Source organism: Metarhizium brunneum, chromosome 6 (genome assembly GCF_013426205.1).
Source record: "Metarhizium brunneum chromosome 6, complete sequence".
Taxonomy (NCBI): Eukaryota; Fungi; Ascomycota; class Sordariomycetes; order Hypocreales; family Clavicipitaceae; genus Metarhizium; species Metarhizium brunneum.
This window is the reverse complement of record NC_089427.1, coordinates 1246218-1265551: the sequence shown is the minus strand read 5'-3', so window position 1 is coordinate 1265551 and position 19334 is coordinate 1246218. Positions and strand designations below refer to the sequence as shown.

The window sequence follows — 19334 nt, the reverse complement described above, 5'->3', positions numbered from 1 at the left end:
ATAATCTGCCCACGTAGCAAGACCGAACCCTTTCCGCCCGCCCGAAGAGACATCCAATGCTCGCGCCAGCTCAATGGACCACACACAAAGCTCATGGGCTGCGCAGGCTTCCGCCCCCGAGAAATCGAGTGAACTCTACATAAGGGACTCTCCCTATCGATCGATTGCCATCGTGTCCTCGTCCCATGCCCTGGTATTGCGATATAGCTCGTCGGCGAGCAGCGACACACCTCAAAATGGATCGGTAACCTCTCTCCATTCCATCAAGTCTCGTGGCGGCGTAGACTCCCATGCTGCGAAGTGCATGGTGGAATTTGCCCCTATATCGAGCCAACTGTTGAAGGACTACCGCCCGCTGAGCCTTATGCCCGTGTATGGTACACTGGGTCTTATTTCTGCCAACGGCGAAGTGTTCTTGTCAGTCATCACTCGGGCCAAGAGAGCTGCTACTGTTCGACCGGGAGAGACTGTGGAAAAGATTGCAACTGTGGATTTCTACTGTCTGAGCAGCGCAAACTATGACGATGTTGTGCCGTTGGAATCCCAGGAGCCAGACTTCTCGGATACCATGTCGACATATAGCAGTCAGTCTGGATATGGCCAAAGCCTCAGTCGCCGGGAGGTTGCTGTGGAACACCCTTGCCATGAGCTGCGAAAGCTGCTGAGCAATGGCTCATTCTATTATAGTACCGATTTTGATGTGACAAACAGGCTACAAGATAGGTCGGTACATTGATTATCGAAACGCCGACGGCCTATGATGCAGAGTTAACTAACGTTGGTGCAGATCTATTAACCCCAATTCATTCGACATTGACAATTTTGATGACACATACCTGTGGAATTCGTTCATGATTCGCCCACTTGTCGAGTTTCGATCTCGCCTCATGCCTCCAGAACGAGAGGCCTTGGACTCTTCGCGAATCCTCACGTCTGCTATCCGTGGATTCTGTATGACGGTGACTATTCCTCAGAGTGCATCTCCCTTGCGTGAACCAAGGAATGGAATGCCATCCTACATGAGCCTCATCTCGCGGCTGTCATGCAGAAGAGCCGGAACCCGCTTTAACTCTAGAGGCATTGATGACGATGGGTATGTAGCAAACTTTGTGGAGACTGAAACGATATTCTGCAGCCCAGCGGGCACACTATTCTCCTATGTCCAGGTTCGAGGCTCGGTACCCGTGTTCTGGGAACAAGCTGCAGACCTTCTTCCTGGCAGACAGAAAATCACCATTACTAGATCACCCGAAGGAACGCAACCTGCCTTCAACAAGCATTTCGAAGACCTGGAGCACATATACGGTGCAGTCCACATCATAAACTTGCTGAGCGACACGAAACCCGCAGAAGTTGAACTGTCGACACTGTACCGCAACGCTATTCGACACTCTCCATACAGCCAGTCCAGCGGTGTCTCAGCTGAGCATGCTTTGCTTCGCGAGACGCATTATGATTTTCATGCGGAAACAAAAGGTCCGGCGGGCTATGAAGCCGCGAAAGATATTCGCCGGTATATCGAAGGGTCAACAGACGGGTTTGCATACTTTCTTGCTGAGAAAACAGATGACCCGGCTGATAGGACCGGCGGGACCAACAACGGCCGCATGGTGGTTGTATTGCAACAGGACGGTGTGTTCCGCACCAACTGCCTGGATTGTTTGGACCGGACGAACTTGATCCAGACACTGATTTCACAAATGGCCGTGGAGTCGTTCCTGGCTCACCGAAGCGACTACGCGGCATCTGACTTTTGGATGAGGCACTCTAGCCTCTGGGCAGACAATGGCGACTCTTTATCCAAAATCTACGCGGGGACCGGCGCCCTGAAATCTTCCTTCACACGTCATGGCAAGATGTCCCTGGCCGGTGCCATGGCCGATGTGCGCAAGTCGGTGCAGCGCATTTACCATAACAACTTTGTCGACCCTTCGCGGCAAGTGACGATTGACATGTTGCTCGGCCGCCTTATGGGTCAGGCTCCAGTGCATTTGTTCGACCCCATCAGCGATTTTGTTTCCATTGAACTCTCCAAGCGGAGCGATGAATTCACATCGTCAGAAAACATCACCATATGGACCGGTACATTCAACCTGAACGGCCGCACAGACGGCATAGGCCACGACTTGTCGCCCTGGCTGTTTGGCCCCTCACCAGGCGTCGAGCAACCCGACATCTATGTGGTTGCCTTTCAAGAAATCGTTGAGCTAAGCCCTCAGCAAATTATGAACAGCGACCCTTCAATAAAACATCTATGGGAAGAAGCCGTCAAGCGCACGTTGAACGATAGGCAAGCCAGACTTGGAAGGGACAAATACGTCCTCTTGCGAAGTGGACAACTCGTCGGGGCCGCTCTATGCATTTTTGTAAAGACGTCCATCTTGAAGAACATTAAAAATGTCGAGGGAAGCGTCAAAAAAACCGGTCTTTCAGGTATGGCTGGAAACAAGGGAGCCGTGGCGATTCGATTCGATTACGCCAATACGCAAATTTGCTTTGTCACGGCGCATTTGGCAGCCGGGTTTTCAAACTACGATGAGAGGAACAGGGATTACACGACGATTCACCATGGGTTGCGATTTCAACGTAATCGAGGGATTGAAGATCACGGTAAGCAACCCATAGCATTCAGCCCTGGGATGATGGGACTTTTTCAACTAAATTGACCCGTGTAGACGCCATCATTTGGATGGGTGACTTCAACTATCGCATTGGACTAGGCTTAGAAGCCGCAAAGGCTCTAGTCAAAAAGCAAGATCTAGAGACACTCTACGAAAATGACCAGCTCAACTTACAGATGGTTGCTGGCTTATCGTTCCCATTCTACTCGGAGGCTCGGATCAATTTTATGCCCACGTACAAATTCGACGTCGGTTCAGACACCTATGACAGCTCGTGAGCCACACCGTATTCAAACCCATCTCAATGTGCCGTGTAACAAGACTGACGAGGAAGCAAAAAATTAGTGAAAAGGCACGAATTCCAGCATGGACAGACCGCATCCTCAGAAAAGGCGCTAATCTCCGCCAAACCTCGTACAATTCCGCACCGCTCAGATTCTCCGACCACCGCCCGGTATATGCTACGTTTGAATGCAGAGTCAACATTGTTGACGAGAGAAAACGCCAAAATATCAGCCTCGAGCTGTACCAGCGCCGCAAAGCAGACGTAGGCGACCCCACGGCCCATCTGGGCGACGGCGAAGAATCAGATGATGAGGACCTTATTGGGTATGATTCCATTGAGCCCGGTCTTCCGCCCGCGAGTTCAGACCGCCAGAAATGGTGGCTGGAGAACAGACAACCGGCGCGGGCGCAAGTGGCAGCGCCGAATGGTCGCGACGGTCTCCCAATGGCCCTGAATCCGAACCGGCCGTCGAATCCGTTTGGCCAGAGTGAAGAGCCTGACTGGGTGTCGGTGCCAAGGTCTTCGACTGGATATTCTAGTATATCGAGCTCGCCGTATGAGAAGGTGTCGTTGCCAAAAGCGATGGCGGAACGGGCTGCGGCAGTGTCGAGGAAACAGATTCCGATACCACATGAGCCTTCTAAGCTGCCCGCGAAGGTGGGACGCTTGCGACTAGATGATGAGCAGAGCATTAGCAGTCAGTCTGACACAGGCATATCCGCAACACCACCGCCGCCGCCACCGCCTCGACGACAAACGGCAAGTTCGAGACCAAACACATCTGTCTCTACTGCTACAACGCAGGCCTTCGGTTTGGATAGAACTCAGACTCTACCGGCATTGCCCACAACACCGCGTTCCGCATCGGTAGCTTCACAAGCACCACAAGTATCACAGCTGTCGCAACAACTTGCAGGCAAAGCCGGCAAGCCTCCCCCGCCAGTGGGCAAGAAGCCCGCCCATCTGGCCGCAGGCTCACCACTCTCGAAGACAACAACTGGTTCAACAGTAAGCACGTCTGCACGAAGCGAGGACGCCACGCCTGCTCGCCCTGCACGGCCGGCGTCTACCACATCACAGGTGAGTCAGCACGCGTTGCTGGCTCGGAAAGCCGTGGCCGTGGCACCACAACAGACGGCTGCTGAATCTCAATCGGCAACAGCAATTGTTGGCGGTGGACAAGGCGGGGCCCGCAACAGCAAGGGACCAGCCGGCACCGCGGGGCACGCCAACGGATTTAAACCTCCACTCCCAAGCCGCCACGGCCAGGAGGCTGCAGGATCCTCTGCATCCGTGGACCTGTTGGACTCGACGGATGATGATGGCGGTGAAGGTATTGGTGGGTGGGAAGCCCTGCAGCCCAGTTCGAAGCAATAGTACTACTAGTTGGGATGTCCTGGGAGCCTTGGTTTGCCTTGGCCGTGTCTGATCAGAGAGAACAGGGGGCACGGGAGCGGCGGCAAGGATAAAAATCGATCAGGGAGCACTTTGGCTACGAAACAAATACTCCACGGAATCGAACACGACTGGTGGTTCGTGGAACACTCTAATGAGCACATGGCGCTGCAAAGAAAGAGAGACATTTTTCTTTTGGGTACGTGAACGGGAACAATAGACGATACATGGTTACACCAAATGACCGGGGGGAAGGGCGGGAGCGAGGGAAGGATACAAACTTGGCAATTGGGCATGCAATGGTAGCCAAGCTCTGGGTATGTATGTATGTACGTACGGCGTACGGCGTATTGACCCTATGAGACTCTTGTTAGAGCTAAACAGCTTGAAACTAACGGGCGATGCAATGCGTGTGACGTGACTGAAATCCCGGAGGATGAGCCCTCCCATTGACGAATATTGGCAAGTGATTGGACGCGAGACACAGTTGCAAGATGTAACTGAGTAGCTGGTGCTACTCTCTTGTAGGCGCAATGACATGATGGCGCATCGTCGCTTTGATACCACGATATTATGAGAACACGACGCTGCCGGTCCGGGGCTAGACAGAACTAGGGGTATTACTCATTATGCCGGTACACGAGCAATTGTTTAACGTGGTGGGGGCAGGGCTGTCATCAACACGGATGAAGGAGGACAGATTGACGCTAAAAATCCTCTGACAATTCGGATATAGGAAGAGCGGCAGAGGTGAGATGAAGGACGGATTCTGGAGATGATTGAGGGCTCTGGAATGCTCCCAAGGGCTCTGGGCCGAGTAATAAAGGTGGGCTGATAGTTGAGTTCAAGCCCGGGCCCTGTTGTCTCCCCCACAACGACGAAGACACGAACGGGAACGGCTGGGGGCTGGGGAGATTTGGGTTGCTCATCAGCTGCATCGCTTGTTAAATGAGGCGGAATCTGCAAATTGGCTGCAAACCTCGGGCCGCCCTATTGCCGTTTCTGAGCCGCCAGAGAATGCTCGAGCCAACATGGCTTTGAGGTTTGGGTACGACAACGGACCAGTGTGGAAGACACCATGCCTGCCGATTTGCGTGTCCGGCATTGTCATGTCTGAGGGCGTGACGGTTCCGCCAAGGCCGTCCACCCGCTCGAGAAGTTTGTCAGTCCATCCTCTGCGCTATTAGTTTTCGCACAGCATACAATATTAGATGAAGCTATTACTAGTAGTAGTACGGAGTACATACTAGTAGTAGCCTGGTACAACATGCCAGTCTCACCAGCACCCCAGCTACGCAGCTGTTCCGGCTGCTGCTCTGACAGAAGTGGCGACCACATGCAACGTCCAAGGCCTTGGGGCTTGCGCCGTCTCCACAGCTCGGCCACGCCAGTGATGAATCGCCAGGCCAAGACAGCAAGACTACCGGGGCCCCTGCCCAAGTCCGTTACAACGCATCACGGTACTTCGCGGTTGGTGTTGCGGTTGTTGGGCGGCCACGGCGATTACCTTGGTCTTGGCTGTTGCCGCCTCGCGATGTGGGCTGCATTGGTGGGCTGATGTACTACTCCATAGCCCTAGGTCAGCATGCGCAGGAAGTGTCCGAATTGCTGCCACCCACCACAGCACCCATTCGACTGCTACTGCCGCCGTGATCTGGGTGGTAGAGTACCGGATTAAGTACCGATAGCGACGTGACTGCTGCACGGTCTCGCAGGGGCGTGGAAATGATGATGCGAAAAGAGGTCCACCTGGCTCCGGTGGACGGCAGAGAAGGCTCAACACCAACTTCGGGCAAGGAATCGAGAATCATTCAATCTTCACATCTTGATACGGAGTATTCCGCGCAGACACCAGTTCTGAGTTCTAGGCTTGGGACGGAGAACGGTGGCGGGAAGGAACACGCCAGGCTGTTTTCCCACTCGCGAAGGGAAGAGTCATTGAGCCCTCTTGCTCTCCTCCAACCAGGTGAGCAGACTGCCGCATGCCACGAGCCATCACGAGACCAGAATCCATCGTCCCATCTTGGCCATCCACGGCTTGACCTCCACGACGCCGCCTCCTCCGCCACCACCACCGGCTCCAGTTTCCATGTTTGTACCTTGGCGTATCAGCGATCGCCATCGAGATACTGCTGCACGAACCCAGGGTGCGGTGGTGCTCTGGTGTTATGGGTGCTGTGAGGCCCATCTCCATTGCTCTGATTAAGCTTCGGCTGTCTCCCGAGGCGATCGCCTCCAAGACTTCATCCATGTGCTTCTCATACTACTACTCACGAACAACTCCCTAGTATGTGCCTGCCCACCCTCCACTGCCGTTGTACAGCGAGCGATAGGACCTAGACTAACGGTCTTCTCGTTAGCTTAGGAAGCTTCCCTCTGTTCTGTTCTGGCCTTCCTTTAGCCGTTTCCCTTGCTCAGGTGTCTCCAACCAGGCTGTCTGTCATCGAGGCTAGGCCCCTTCAACGCAGCGGTCCTTAAAGTCGACAACGCCCACCTACTCGCGAATGACTACACACACCAACACGTTTTCTTCCCTACTCTCCACCCTCTAATAACTCGCTCACATCTGCGTGTCCCGTGAGGCAGAGCTCTTATAGTCCACATCGCTTGCGTTTGCCCTCTCTCCTTGGATGACACAACCCCGTGCGCCATTCAGCTTCTATCCTATCCGCAAGATACCCATACATTTGAAAGCTATTATACCAACGTACCGTTAATATCGGTTGCTTGATTGGACCTGGTGCCAACAGTCAAATACTAATCCACCAGCACCCACACAACTACCCCAGTCACGCTCCTGGCTCCGAACCCACGCAGCCTCGATCCAAAGAAACTAGCACTTCCGAGGTCACCATTTTTCTCACGATCGCATTTAATTCCTCTACCCGACTGCCGCCCGTTCCAGTCAGCTGGTGTCGGTCACGGGGCGTATGGGCAGCATCTGAGATTGCGAGTACCCTGCCGAAATTGACTCAGACATAAGAAATACTCTCTGCCAATACACCGAACCGCCAACGGCACTAACATACGATATACCTGCCGAAACTTACCAGTGCCGCGCCATTGCCTCATAGGGCCGAGTACAAACATTTCAACGTGAAAACAACAGACTAGACTAAACAAGAGGCAGTCCAAGTCCCAATTCTTTCTTCATACAGGGTGAAGTAGTATTATCCAAAGAAAGTATAACTAGCCTTTGGACTGGACAACTTATCCAGAGAAACTTCTGCACCTCCGTTTCAGAACTTCCTGGTTGGGTCTCCGACCTTGGACGGAGAGTCACACGGCATTCCTTCCTTCAACACTTGGACCCTGACCAAAAGTCCTTAGCCTCTTGTCTCTTCCAAAATTTCAGCCATGGCTGCACGGGGGTCGAACATTTCTGCCTCAACTCAGAACCGTATTCTCATCTGGCGTTCTGAAGTCGCCTCGGCACTTGACGACGCTGCCTCTTCGGCAGCCAGTTCCACGGGCATCGCCTTCTCTCTTTCGGATACACACTCGTCTGCTGGGAATTCCTTGTCACAACGGCAACATAGCGCTGGTGCCATGTCTCGGGGCCGCCGATTCTGGCGCCGCATTGCCCGTCGTCTATCAGGCGGCCGCTTCGGCGGTTTTGAAGATGAAGACCTGGACCATGAACCTGCCATCAAGACTGCCATGTACCGCGCACCACCGCCTCCCCCGCCCCCGGTGGACGCAAGAGGCGTCGATACAATCGAAGAAGCAGTCGGTCTTGGTGAAGAGAGCAGCGATGACAAGGTCGGCACGGGTCGAGGTCTTAGAGAGAAGCACGAGCGTTTGGAACGAGCCGCTCGCCTATTAGATCAGAATCGCGCAGCCACTTCATGAAACTGGACAGAAGAGAATGATACCCGGCTTGAAGATTATTTCAAAGCCATGCAGGATGAGACAATGAAAAAAAAAAACAGGAACAATACACATGCGGTTCGTGCACTGGCGTTGAATATTGGGCATATGGTGACGGAGTCTGGCATGTCAGCAGTATATACGTATACTTTCCCTCACGGTTTATATTTACTTAATCTAGCATAATTGGTTAATATGCATATTCATCATACCCAGTCAAATTGGCATCAAAAAGCCTCGTATGAAATGCCATACTTCGTGACTACAAACCCACAATCTTCCCCTACGCAATCACACCAAGAGGCACGTAGTTTAGATTTTTATTTCAGTGTTCATTAATCCACGCCTAGAGTGTAAACCAGACCAGCAACGTAGCACCGAATCATGCATGGGAAATTCAGTCCCCATAGAAACGTACTACTTGTCCACAATCCAGCTTTACATACAAGCCGCCCCAGTCACGAGACGAAACTATCATCGTCTCTTCACTCATTATCGGCCGTGGAGAACGGTATAAGTGATTTTTTAGTTTTTGTGCGTTGGGGGAGGGAAATGAAGATGCAACAGCCACATGACGATTCCTTCTCTCCCGAGAGAGACTGAGCCATTATACAGGAGGAAAACGAGCAGCCAGCAACTAAAAAAAAATAACAGACATAACAATAATGAAATGGGGGAGGGGCAAGAGGCAAAAACAAGGACACCAAGAAAAACCAACAGCAACATTTGCATTGACTCGAGTCGGCGAGTCGTCAAACCAGACATGGAAAACAACGACACCAGGGGCAAAACTCTCGTGGTGGAAGGGATCATCCGTGATACGGCAAGTACCCGGAAAAAAGCGTTGCTGATGAGAAAAGTCTCGCCTGACAAGAGACTAGACTACCAGCAAAGGCTTTCTGGCCCAACGAAAAGGTGAAATGGGGCGAAAACGTACGAATTCAATCCGTGACCATAACAATTTCCATTTTTCCCTAGTCGATAACAAGGACCACCTTGACCCCTCCACGCGTTTGCCGTAAAATAAAACATCGACGCATCTGCGCACCGGCGCAAAATTCACCTGCCTGCCAGCCCTAAAAAACACGATCCAGCTGTTCTCGTGTACAATAGAGGTTAATATGCGAGAACAAGCCAGCCCAAAATCGCATCTCGGTACCATTTTGCCGAAATGCTCATGATATCGGAGATGTGAGAAAAAAAGAGTTTAGTTGGTGGCCTCAGGCGCGGGCTCCTCAGCCTTGGCCTCCTCAGTAGGCTTGTCCGCAGCCTCGCCCTCCTCCTTCTTGGGGGCATCAGCAGCACCAGCGCCCTCGGCCTCGGCGTTGTCGGATGAAGTCCACAGCGTCAAGTTGTCGCGCAGCAGCTGCATAATCAGAGTGCTATCGCGGTAGGACTCCTCAGAGAGTGAGTCGAGCTCGGCAATGGCATCGTCAAAGGCCTGCTTGGCGAGGTGGCAAGCACGGTCGGGCGAGTTGAGAATCTCGTAGTAGAAGACTGAGAAGTTCAGAGCCAGACCCAGGCGGATGGGATGAGTGGGAGTAAGGTCAGTCTGAGCAACGTCGGTGGCGTTCTAAAGAGTTTTCAGAGGGTTAGCATCAAGAGCTTTAAGGAGTACGGAATGATCAATTGTTATGCGCGCCGTCATTGGACGATTTATTAGGCAACTGCAGCGTGCGATATTTACTAACCTTGTAAGCCTCATGAGCAGCAGTGGCAGCGCCCTTGCGCTTCTCACCCGAGGCAAACTCAGCAAGGTATCGGTGGTAGTCACCCTTCCTATTAGCGGAGAAGGACAATTAGCAATCTATGGAGACACTGTTTGTGCATGAGCAACCGGCTGGAGCAGTTTTTACGTACATCTTGTGGTAGAAGACCTTGGACTCGCCAGAGGCAGCGTTGGGGATGAGAGACTCGTCCAGAACATTGAGAACATCCTCGCAGACCTTCTCCAGCTCTGTTTCGATCTTGGAACGGTATTCCTTGATGGTAGAGACGTGCTTGTCGGAACCCTTGGATTCTTCCTTCTGCTCAATGGAAGAGATGATGCGCCACGAGGCACGGCGGGTGCCAACGACGTTCTTGTAGGCGACGGAGAGGAGGTTACGCTCGTCGACGGTCAGCTCACCGCCGAGCTTGGCAACCTCCTTCATGTAGGTGACCATCTCATCGTAGCGCTCAGCCTGCTCGCAGAGGCGGGCGAGGAAGGTCTTGCTATATTGCACATCGAAAAAATGTCAGTCTTTCCGGCCAGCGACGCGGGAGATTTTTCTTGTTTTCTTTGAGAGAAGAGGCACAAGTCTCTGGATCAGGTGTAGGCGGACAAACCTTTCACGCTAAAGAGAAGAAATATCGTCAGCATCATGCACCAATGGATCAAAGCGTAACGCAGGCAGCGGTAGAATGAGGGGAGGCAAGGGGTGTCGCCGGCGTCTGGCAGCTGGGATTGACTGAACATGTCGATATATGACCAAGGATACGCCGTAACGAGCCGGAGCCGGAGCTGCAAGCTTGCGCAGCCACGCTCGCGGGCAGGATGAGGCAATAGACACGGGCCGCAACGGCGGTGGGAGTTTTGAGAGGAGGTGAGGGAGGGGGGAGCAAGACTCAATAGAGAAGAACGTACCTCAGTGGTCATTTTGTGGATAGAGAGATAACGGGAGAGAAAGTGTCGAGACAAGTGCGAAGAGGGAATCAAAAAGGATGATGCGAGAGAAATGTGGAAAAAAGCGTGTTCGGGGGGGTCTGTAGATAAGGCGTTGAAGGGACGAGATGAGGGGGTGGGTGTTTATATTTTGATTGTGGACCACGAGCCTCTGGAAGCAGTGGTCGAGGTCGAGGTCAACTGGTCAAGTCTGGCCAGCTGGTTCGGTTTGGGTGCTGGGCCTCCAGGCTCTGGAGGGGGGCCCCCGTCTCCGGGCTCTGGGGCCCTGGGGCGGAGCTGGGCAGAGAGAGGCAGACTTGACCAGTTGACATGTTGACATTGACGGCGGCACGGTCAATGTCAAGCGCTCAAGGCTGGCACCACAAGTGAGCCAACGATACGGAGTACATGTAGGCATTCGCCAGAGCTTCAATAATCAATGCCACGCACCCGCGCATCCCAAACACTGAACTGCCTGTCCATGGCTTGCGTGGCTCGGGGCTCGGGGCCCGTGGCCTTTGCCAGACTGCTCCTTGCTACTTGACATGACTTGAGCACACTTGGACAGTCGGCAGAGAGATGCATGTGTTCATAGCAATTTGATTTCAGTCAGAAGCCAGACGGGCGGCTACTTGGCGGCGGAACAGGGCCCTGTGGCAGAGCACTCTTGTCTCGTCGTGTCCGCGGTTCATTCCTCATGTTTTGATGATGCCACCAGCCCGGCTCCGTGTGCCTCTTCACCAGACACTTCCACCACCATCTCTAACCCCCCATGACTCCGTCGCCAAAGTTGAGGAAAAGCTCGTCTGGCCAGGTGCGCACCCGGCGGCAATACGACCCGAGGCTGGCAGCGCTAGGACGCCGACGCTGGCCTGGCCAAGTGCTGCGACGACTGTGGACTGAACTGGGGACGTGGACGGGCGCCAGCGGGCTGGGCCACTGGTGGAGTCGCGTGTGTGTCCGGCTTGTGGATGCCCGTGGAAGAACGAAGCCATTGTGGATACCGACTTGGGACGTGTATGCCCATCAATCTCGACGGGGACTGGTCGCCGCAAGCTGTCGCAGAAGATTGAAGCAAACCTGGACAAAGACATGTGTCGACGTGGTGGCACCTGGGGCACGCAGCAAGGGAAGGGTCGACACATGTGCGGCTGCAGGACCAAGGGCCTGTTGCTGTCTGCCCCAAACGGCCGTGGTGATGAGCCGCTCGACGCGAGAAGCTTTCTCGGCGCCAAGTGTCGAATGTCGACGGTCGAGCAAAAACACGTACCCAAGCAGTTGTTTCGAGGCTCTGGCATCAGACTTGCTGTTGCATAACGGCCTCCAGGCATTCCAAACGGCGATCCTACGAGGTGTCCGAAGCGAAGCGCCTGGGTACCTCCCTTCGACCCAGTAGTACTCCGTATGTCTGGTACATTTCTTGGGCCGTGTCGCTGCCAACAAACCCGCACGCTCAAACGCTCTTGCCTCGCCGTCAGTAAACCCAACCCAATCTTGTTCTTCTGCTATGACTGCCCAACAACTAAATTGTCGCTTCATTGAATCGACGTCGACTTCAGACCACACGCAAAATACATAGATGCTTCAGTGCAAAGTTTTAAGATTTTACTACTGGATATTTTTTTAGGTACGAGGCACTCAAGGCAGTTGAGAAAGCACAGAGGTCATCTAGGGACTGTACCCCAAAGTTAGAGCCCAGGTGCCTTTCAAGTTGTCTCAGGCACCTGGTAGCTTTATTCTTGCCTCTTCTGCAGCCTTACTTTATGCAGCGTTCCATCGGTCGTCTGTTCCTTCACCAAGTACCAGGTACCTCAACATATGCGCCAGCACGGCAAGGTCAGTTGTTCTTTTCATCCATGCCTTGGTCGATCTCTACATTCTCCCTCCAGCTTATCCAGGAGAAACGCTACACCTCGACATCTCCTCCGTCCACCCCGAAAACACCAGCGATGGTCGCACTTGGTATGTCTATGCAAAAGCGATATCTGTGGTACGTGGGCTATCGCGAGCCTCAGGTCCTCGGCACATGAGTCCTCTTGCGACCTTGCAGCAATGCCTTTACAATGCCGCTTAGCGTCACAATGGCAGACCCAACCAGGTCGTCGCATCCAGTTGGACGGGCCAGAACTTGACGCCGTACTTGGCGGTACTACTCCGTACTCCGTCTTCCCTACCGGATCAATCCCACTCTGCGCATCCACAATACCAAGAAGCAGGGTCTTTACCTACCTACTTTAGGCAGTGAGCGGCTGAAAATCTTTGCTTTCAGCGACAATACACTGATGATTTCGGCCACCGACTTAATCAAGAGCCTGCTGCCTTCGACGCCCATTCCTCATTTTGCATTTTTTACGTCTCACCAAATACCCAGGCAGTCGAGGCTTCTTTCGGTGATGCTCCATGGGCCATCATATTAGTCTCGTCTTGGTCACCTGGCACCCCAACCAGCAAACAATCGCCGTCCAAGCATTGGCTGCTGATGCCTGGTTTCCATGTTGCTTTATGGCTGGCCCAACCCGCTGGAGGTCCCCACTGACCAGCCGTAACTACTAACAGCTGACGAGGATTCACGTCAATGCCAACCGTACATCACAGTGGGAAGCAACTATCACGTTGGTTTAAGCAGGAGGCCTTCGGGACCGGATTCTTGCTTTCATGTGCGACATATATATATATATATATATGCGTCTGTAGATATATACGTCTGTGAGGCTGGACCGAGTGGCATTTGTTCTGGCTCACAATGGTGCGAGTTCAAGAACATCCGGAGCAGCACCTGAGGACAACGTTCAGGACGATAGGTGCCCTGCGCGCCTCCTTCAATCACTGTCAGTAACTCATGGAGGAGCATGCATCACGCCTCCTACAGGTCCGTGGTGGCAATTTCCCAGATGCTACTGTGACTCATTTCATCATACGGCTACCCCTCTTTGTAGCACGCGTCCTTGATTTTCACCACAAACGACGGCTTCACCAATGTCGCGTGGCTCAGCCTCAGGATGAGGGACGTATGACGAAGTGAGCGCAGGCAGCCTTGATGCGCGTCACTGGTTCGAGAAATCCTGGGTGAGTTGTCCGACTTGGTCTGACCCTGCCGCATCTGGTTGGCTACGATATTGAGATCTGGTTCCACCCGTGACCGTTGTTTGCGAGGCTGTTGTGTCACGGACTGTTTTTGTGAAGAGCCCGTACAGGATTAGCATAACCTCATTTTAATGCGTCCAGGGTTGGTTGATTTCCTTTATGCACCATACATATATATAGAGTGTCAGCCATATTTCATGCTCTCTACGGTTTTGGCTTTTGCAAAGCGAAAACAAGGTTGTTTGTATCCCACCTAGAGAAGCTTAGTGCACGGCACGTGTGTAGTACATACATATATTACATAGGGCAATTTTACATAAGGCTGATTAGACTATACAAACCTAGTTATTACTCCATTAAATACATATTTTTCGTTACGGGTATCTAAGCTTTCCAAAGTGTAAACGATTGAAAAAACGACAAGATTGCCACGAATGGTTGGTCCGTCAAAGCCACCAGACCAATGCGGCGCATCTGGTTCCTCTACAGTTCTTCCGACTCGATTCCGCCTGACCAACCTCGTCCCCAGTTCGCCGGATCTCCTCCCGGCACACAGAGCCCCAGTCTCCAGAAATAGTCTCGGTGTGCGAAAAACAGCTGCCAAATCTTGAGACGAGTCGGCAAGGTCCTCGCCACAATGTACTCCTCAATAGACGGGGAGGCAGAGGCGAAATGGAGCAGTCGACGCATATCCTCGAGCAAAGAGGTCTCAGCACCGGCACTACACTCCGGATCGCTATCGCCAACACATGATCGAATGTCCTCTTCGGTAGGTTGGAGCTCCTGCTTCGAAATGTATATCTCTCCGCCGTGAGGGCTGTAACCCCATTCCTCCAGAGGTAGCAGCGGGACCGGGTCGTTATTGTGCGTCACACGGCGGTACGTCCTGTGTTCCAAATTTCTCGTGCCGTCCAGTTGGAACGCTTTGTCGATATAGCGAGCCAGTTGGTAATTGCCGACCCGAGGTTCGCCAAAGGTAGTCACAACCAAGTTGTCCCAGCCGAGTGACAGCTTCAGCTCCAGCGCGGCAAGACAGGCCACGGCACCGCCCAGGCTGTGCCCGACCAGCTGGATTTTATAAGACGGATACTTCTTCCTCAGCGCCTTGAGTTCCGGCACAACCGTCCCCCTGGCCATCCGCCACGAGTGCAGAAACCCCATGTGGACGGTACAATTGTCGCACTTGCGACGACAGTTCTCCAGGAAGTCGCTGTCATCGTCATCTGGGGCGGGATAAGGCACGTATTCCTGGGGTATCGTGCCCAAATCCACCACCGTGTTGGCGATGCTGTATGTGCCCCTAAATGCGACAATGATGGCGCCGTTCCTCTCCCCAGAGACGCCGCCATCTTGATTCTCCATCCATCTGCTCCCATGATCCACCGCAATGTAGCCGCAGCTGTCGCCCATGAGAAACCCGGTGCTCCATGTCATGGCTAGAGAAAGGCCAGGAAACTCTTTGCACCGCGACAGGCACTGAAATGGCTTGTGGACGCCGGTGCTGCCGATGCAGTACGACACGTCTACCAGTCTAGACAGACGCTCAAGATCCGCAAACAACGACGTTGATATGCTTGACGGCGATGATTCGTTATTTGGTGAGGGCGAGTCTATGACGTGATGCTGAGAACTGTGAGCAAGCCGCCACCACAGCAGCGGTTGTATGAGAAGCGCCCAAGACCACATGTTGAAAGATATCCGACAGGTGTAAAATGGAAGAATCCGCGTTTTACATTATCCAAGTGGAGCCAGACGTTTTTGTATTTGTCAACTCGTCTTCTTTTGTCTTCCCTTTGGTGTAGTAGTTTGGCTGATGTCGTCGCAGCCCCAACAAAGCAGCCTTCTCCTCTCAGCCACAACGTCCCGAAACGGCGGTGGTGGATTCAGATCGGCAGACGCAGCACGGGTATCGCGACGTGTCGAAGGACCAAGTAAGAATTACAATCGTCAATTCAATCTCAGAAGCAGCGCAACGGCGACAACGAGCGCGTTGCAAAGGGGGGCCGCCCCTAAGTAAAATACATGTCAATGGCAAGGAATGCTCACCGTGAAACGGTCTGGTCGAGGCAAAACACGAGTGGTCAGCCAAGAAAGCTGAAAGCGTAAGCAAGAAGTGGACTCGTGACTGTTTTGTACTATGACACGGCGTGGTGGGCAGTCCTGATGCGCCAAAAGTGCGGAGTGAAGGAGGTGCGGGGCGCTGCACCTGCCCATGTTTGGCACCGGGTCAGCCCAGCTTGACAGCAAGGCCAAAAATGAAGGGAAAAGGGAAGCCAAGCCATGCAGGGGGCGCGAGACCAGGAACATTCATCACGGAGAGGGTTAATTGGCTGGGGAATACAATGCGGCCATGGCCCATGGGTGCGTGATGGAAACGGGCACAAGGTAACTAACTTCTTGGCACCAGTTGACGTTTTGCAACCACTCACATAGACGACTGGCATACGACATGCGACATCAGTGCAGTAATGCTCACCAGAAAAAGTATACCAATTTAGGGTCTCGAATTTCCGACAATCTCTATAGTAGCGTATCGAACTGTACATTCCAAAAGCTGCATGTGGGACATGCAATCGCGCCGCTTCAAACTCTCCCTTTTTCCAACGCAGGGGTTTGCAACATGAAACCCACCGCGAAGGGGTCAAAGATGGGCGACGCAAAACAATATATACCGAGTAGCAAAAGGCGTATTCATTAATTCGGCGACAATAGTCGGGAGCTTGCCATACCGAACGTGGCACTATTGCTCTTTCTCCCTCGTCACCTCATCCGAGTCCCCAAGCCCCAAGCTTAGTTGGCCAGGTCATAGGACCACGCAACGCCGCGCTGGCGTCTGGCCGGAGGAGTTTGCTTGACAGCGTTGAGGCTGTTGAAGGTACCCGTGTAGTCGGTAGCATTGGCCTGGCAAGCATTGAGATTGCAAGTCAGGGGAATGACGACGGACCCGGCAACTTCGTACTCGGCTTGGCTGATGGGGGCCATTGCTATCAGCATCGAAACAAGATACCCACGGGAGCAAATATTCAAAGACGGGTGTGAGAGGGGAGAGACTTACCCCTTGTCATCAGGGCAGACCTTTTGAATCATGGATAGCTTCTTCGTCTGACCCTGCCAAATGAAGCTCACGTCTGCACTCTCACAGGAGTACCGCGGCAGTGTGCCCCCGCTGCTTGAATCCTGGGCTTTGGACGCAGGACCGTACTCACAGCTGGTCGACGAGTTTGTAGTCGTGTCCAGGAATTTGAACTGGTACGAGGTCAAGCCGTCACCCGTGCCGTTGGTCGTCGCGGTAAAGCTCTTGACATGGTAGTCCGCTGGCAGGACACACTTGTTTTGGGGGTCCTCGGCTTTGACGGCGAGGGCGGCAGGAGGCGTATATGCCAGTTTGGTGGCGAAGGCGGCCGGCATCGTGGCCAGAAAGAAGAGAGTGGACTTCATTTTCTGTATTTTTCTTTGCTTCTTTTGTTTTCTATATTGATGACTCGCACCAGGAACGAACTGTCAAAGTTCTGGAATAAAGAAAGCCGAGAGTACGGATTTATAAAAGAATGGAAAAATAAAGAAAAAGAAAAAAGAATACGGTGTTTGCAAGAGAGGAAACGGAGGAAGGATGGATGTTATAAATAGCAAAAGTATAACAAGATGGAAAGGGATTTACGCAAAGGGGATGGGGGCGCGGTTTGGACACGGGTAATACAGCCATCTGAGTGAGCAACGGTACTACACATCACTTCCTGATACGGCTGCCGCACAAGTGACGGGCCAGCAAACATGAGATAGTTACAAGACTGGTACAAAGCGCCGAGACCAGTTAATGGATGGTGCCTGGGCCGGTTCACACCACTCGGCTGCATATCAATGGAGAACGGAGACGGTGTGGTGGAAAACGTGGGTACGGGGCGATAAACTTTATGTGATCGGAATACTGGTAAATGTCCAAAGTTTGCTGTACTTTGACAGAGAATATATTCGGAAGAGTACAAGAACTGCGCGATTGTCTTCTGAGACGAACCGGTCGTGACTCGTGTGGAGATGGGCTTACGTGTCGTGCTGGTTGAACAATCTTTTTTTTTTCTCTCTCTGGATGCTCTCATATGTTATCCTCTGAAGGACGTGTCTACATCACAGGTGAATGGATCGACGGGTAGGATTGCAAAAGACAAGAAGTATAATGACTCCCAGCCCTGTCGATCGCGCAACGCTACGCCTGCAGACCTTGTGCCGTGTCCTGCTTGGGGAGTGTAGCAGAGAATGACTGCATTGTACGGCCCATGAGCAAACAATGCTGCCGTCTGCCACACATGTCTCTCTCAGCTGCTGCTCATACGCGCGTAAACCGGATGCTGCGTGGGTTGTGGTGGCGAATCGCGATACTCGGTCGACCGTCGGAAGAACAGACGAACGCTAAAAAGCAAAATCCACACAATGTTTCGCCTCCTGAAGCGACGTGTGCAAACATGACAACCAACAGGATGGCAAAGAAAATAGCCCGGCGAAAGAATTGGAGACGCAGCAGTGATGGGCAGGGGAAACTCGAATATCATGTGTTGTGATTGGGCATACCACGTCTCATCTCGATGGGGCTGGGCTGCCGATCGTAGACGGAGAAAAGGGCTCAATCTGTTACGACTGGATTGCCGGGGCTGACCTTGTCCATAGACCGATTGACTGACTGGCTCCTCGAGGGATGGATGGATGGATGGATAATGGAATGATGCAATGCTGGAATGCCCGTCCGTGGATTGGAAAGGCGGGCTATCAATTGATCAGGTGACCGAGCGGTGAGAAATGCTGCGGCATTTGGCTGGCATTTGGCATTCAGCATCTGTCTTGGTGAGAGGACGACGACAGATTCGACTCTCAAGAGCCATCTTTCACTAGTATTAGTATTGATTGACTCGCATCAAGAACGCGGCATCCAATCCCCCCCCACTGAATGCCTTCCCTGCCAAAAAGGCTGCCGCCACCCGCATCGCTATCCGGGGGTAGTATCCCCCCCTGGCGACGCGGAATGTCAGGCACCAAGATATTCAGGCCCATACGATTTGCAGCCTCAGCAGGGCCCTTTCTACACACCATGCGGCCACACTGACGGAGCTGGTTGGGTCTCGGGGGTGGCTCACGACTCTACCGTGATCGAGATGTGCGCCGCGATCCAGCTGATACGACGGCAGACAGGTCGGCAGAAAACACAAAAAAACCGCGTCTCTATCATTCCAGGGTGGGCAGAGAGCGTCCGTCAATTTGTCCTCTGCCGTTTCCCATCTTCCGCCGAGACCTTCCAACTTAGGCAGTGGAATCCCGCCGAACCGTTGCTGGCGATCGCTTCTTGGCCGCTTCCATCGTGTAACCGCACATGTTTTATGCGCCCAGCCAGAGAAAGGACGTGATGAAATAATCGCCGACGGACACCACAGAACGGGAAGCCAAGTTT

General features: G+C 53.0%; 5 protein-coding genes across 5 annotated transcripts; 2 read left to right on the top strand and 3 right to left on the bottom strand.

Moving 5' to 3' along the window:
- Nucleotides 1-73: 73 nt before the first annotated feature.
- On the top strand, nt 74-4284 carry syj1 (Inositol-1,4,5-trisphosphate 5-phosphatase 1; the record flags this gene model as incomplete). The annotated part of the gene is made up of 4 exons (XM_014691126.1): nt 74-723; nt 788-2610; nt 2676-2895; nt 2967-4284. 4 exons carry the CDS (start codon nt 74-76, stop codon nt 4282-4284), a joined length of 4011 nt encoding a protein of 1336 aa, XP_014546612.1.
- A 3375-nt stretch (nt 4285-7659) lies between these two features.
- Nucleotides 7660-8154, top strand: G6M90_00g097280 (uncharacterized protein; the record flags this gene model as incomplete). Its single annotated transcript, XM_014691127.1, has 1 exon — nt 7660-8154. The coding sequence occupies one exon, from the start codon at nt 7660-7662 to the stop codon at nt 8152-8154; it is 495 nt and encodes a 164-aa protein (XP_014546613.1).
- A 1225-nt stretch (nt 8155-9379) lies between these two features.
- Nucleotides 9380-11811, bottom strand: artA (14-3-3 family protein artA; the record flags this gene model as incomplete). The annotated part of the gene is made up of 4 exons (XM_066131526.1): nt 9380-9745; nt 9864-9951; nt 10033-10386; nt 11639-11811. The coding sequence occupies 4 exons, from the start codon at nt 11809-11811 to the stop codon at nt 9380-9382; spliced, it is 981 nt and encodes a 326-aa protein (XP_065987751.1).
- Nucleotides 11812-14383: 2572 nt separating this feature from the next.
- G6M90_00g097260 (uncharacterized protein) lies at nt 14384-15586 on the bottom strand (the record flags this gene model as incomplete). Its single annotated transcript, XM_014691129.1, has 1 exon — nt 14384-15586. One exon carries the CDS (start codon nt 15584-15586, stop codon nt 14384-14386), a length of 1203 nt encoding a protein of 400 aa, XP_014546615.1.
- A 1104-nt stretch (nt 15587-16690) lies between these two features.
- On the bottom strand, nt 16691-17308 carry G6M90_00g097250 (uncharacterized protein; the record flags this gene model as incomplete). The annotated part of the gene is made up of 2 exons (XM_014691130.1): nt 16691-16868; nt 16956-17308. The coding sequence occupies 2 exons, from the start codon at nt 17306-17308 to the stop codon at nt 16691-16693; spliced, it is 531 nt and encodes a 176-aa protein (XP_014546616.1).
- Nucleotides 17309-19334: the final 2026 nt, after the last annotated feature.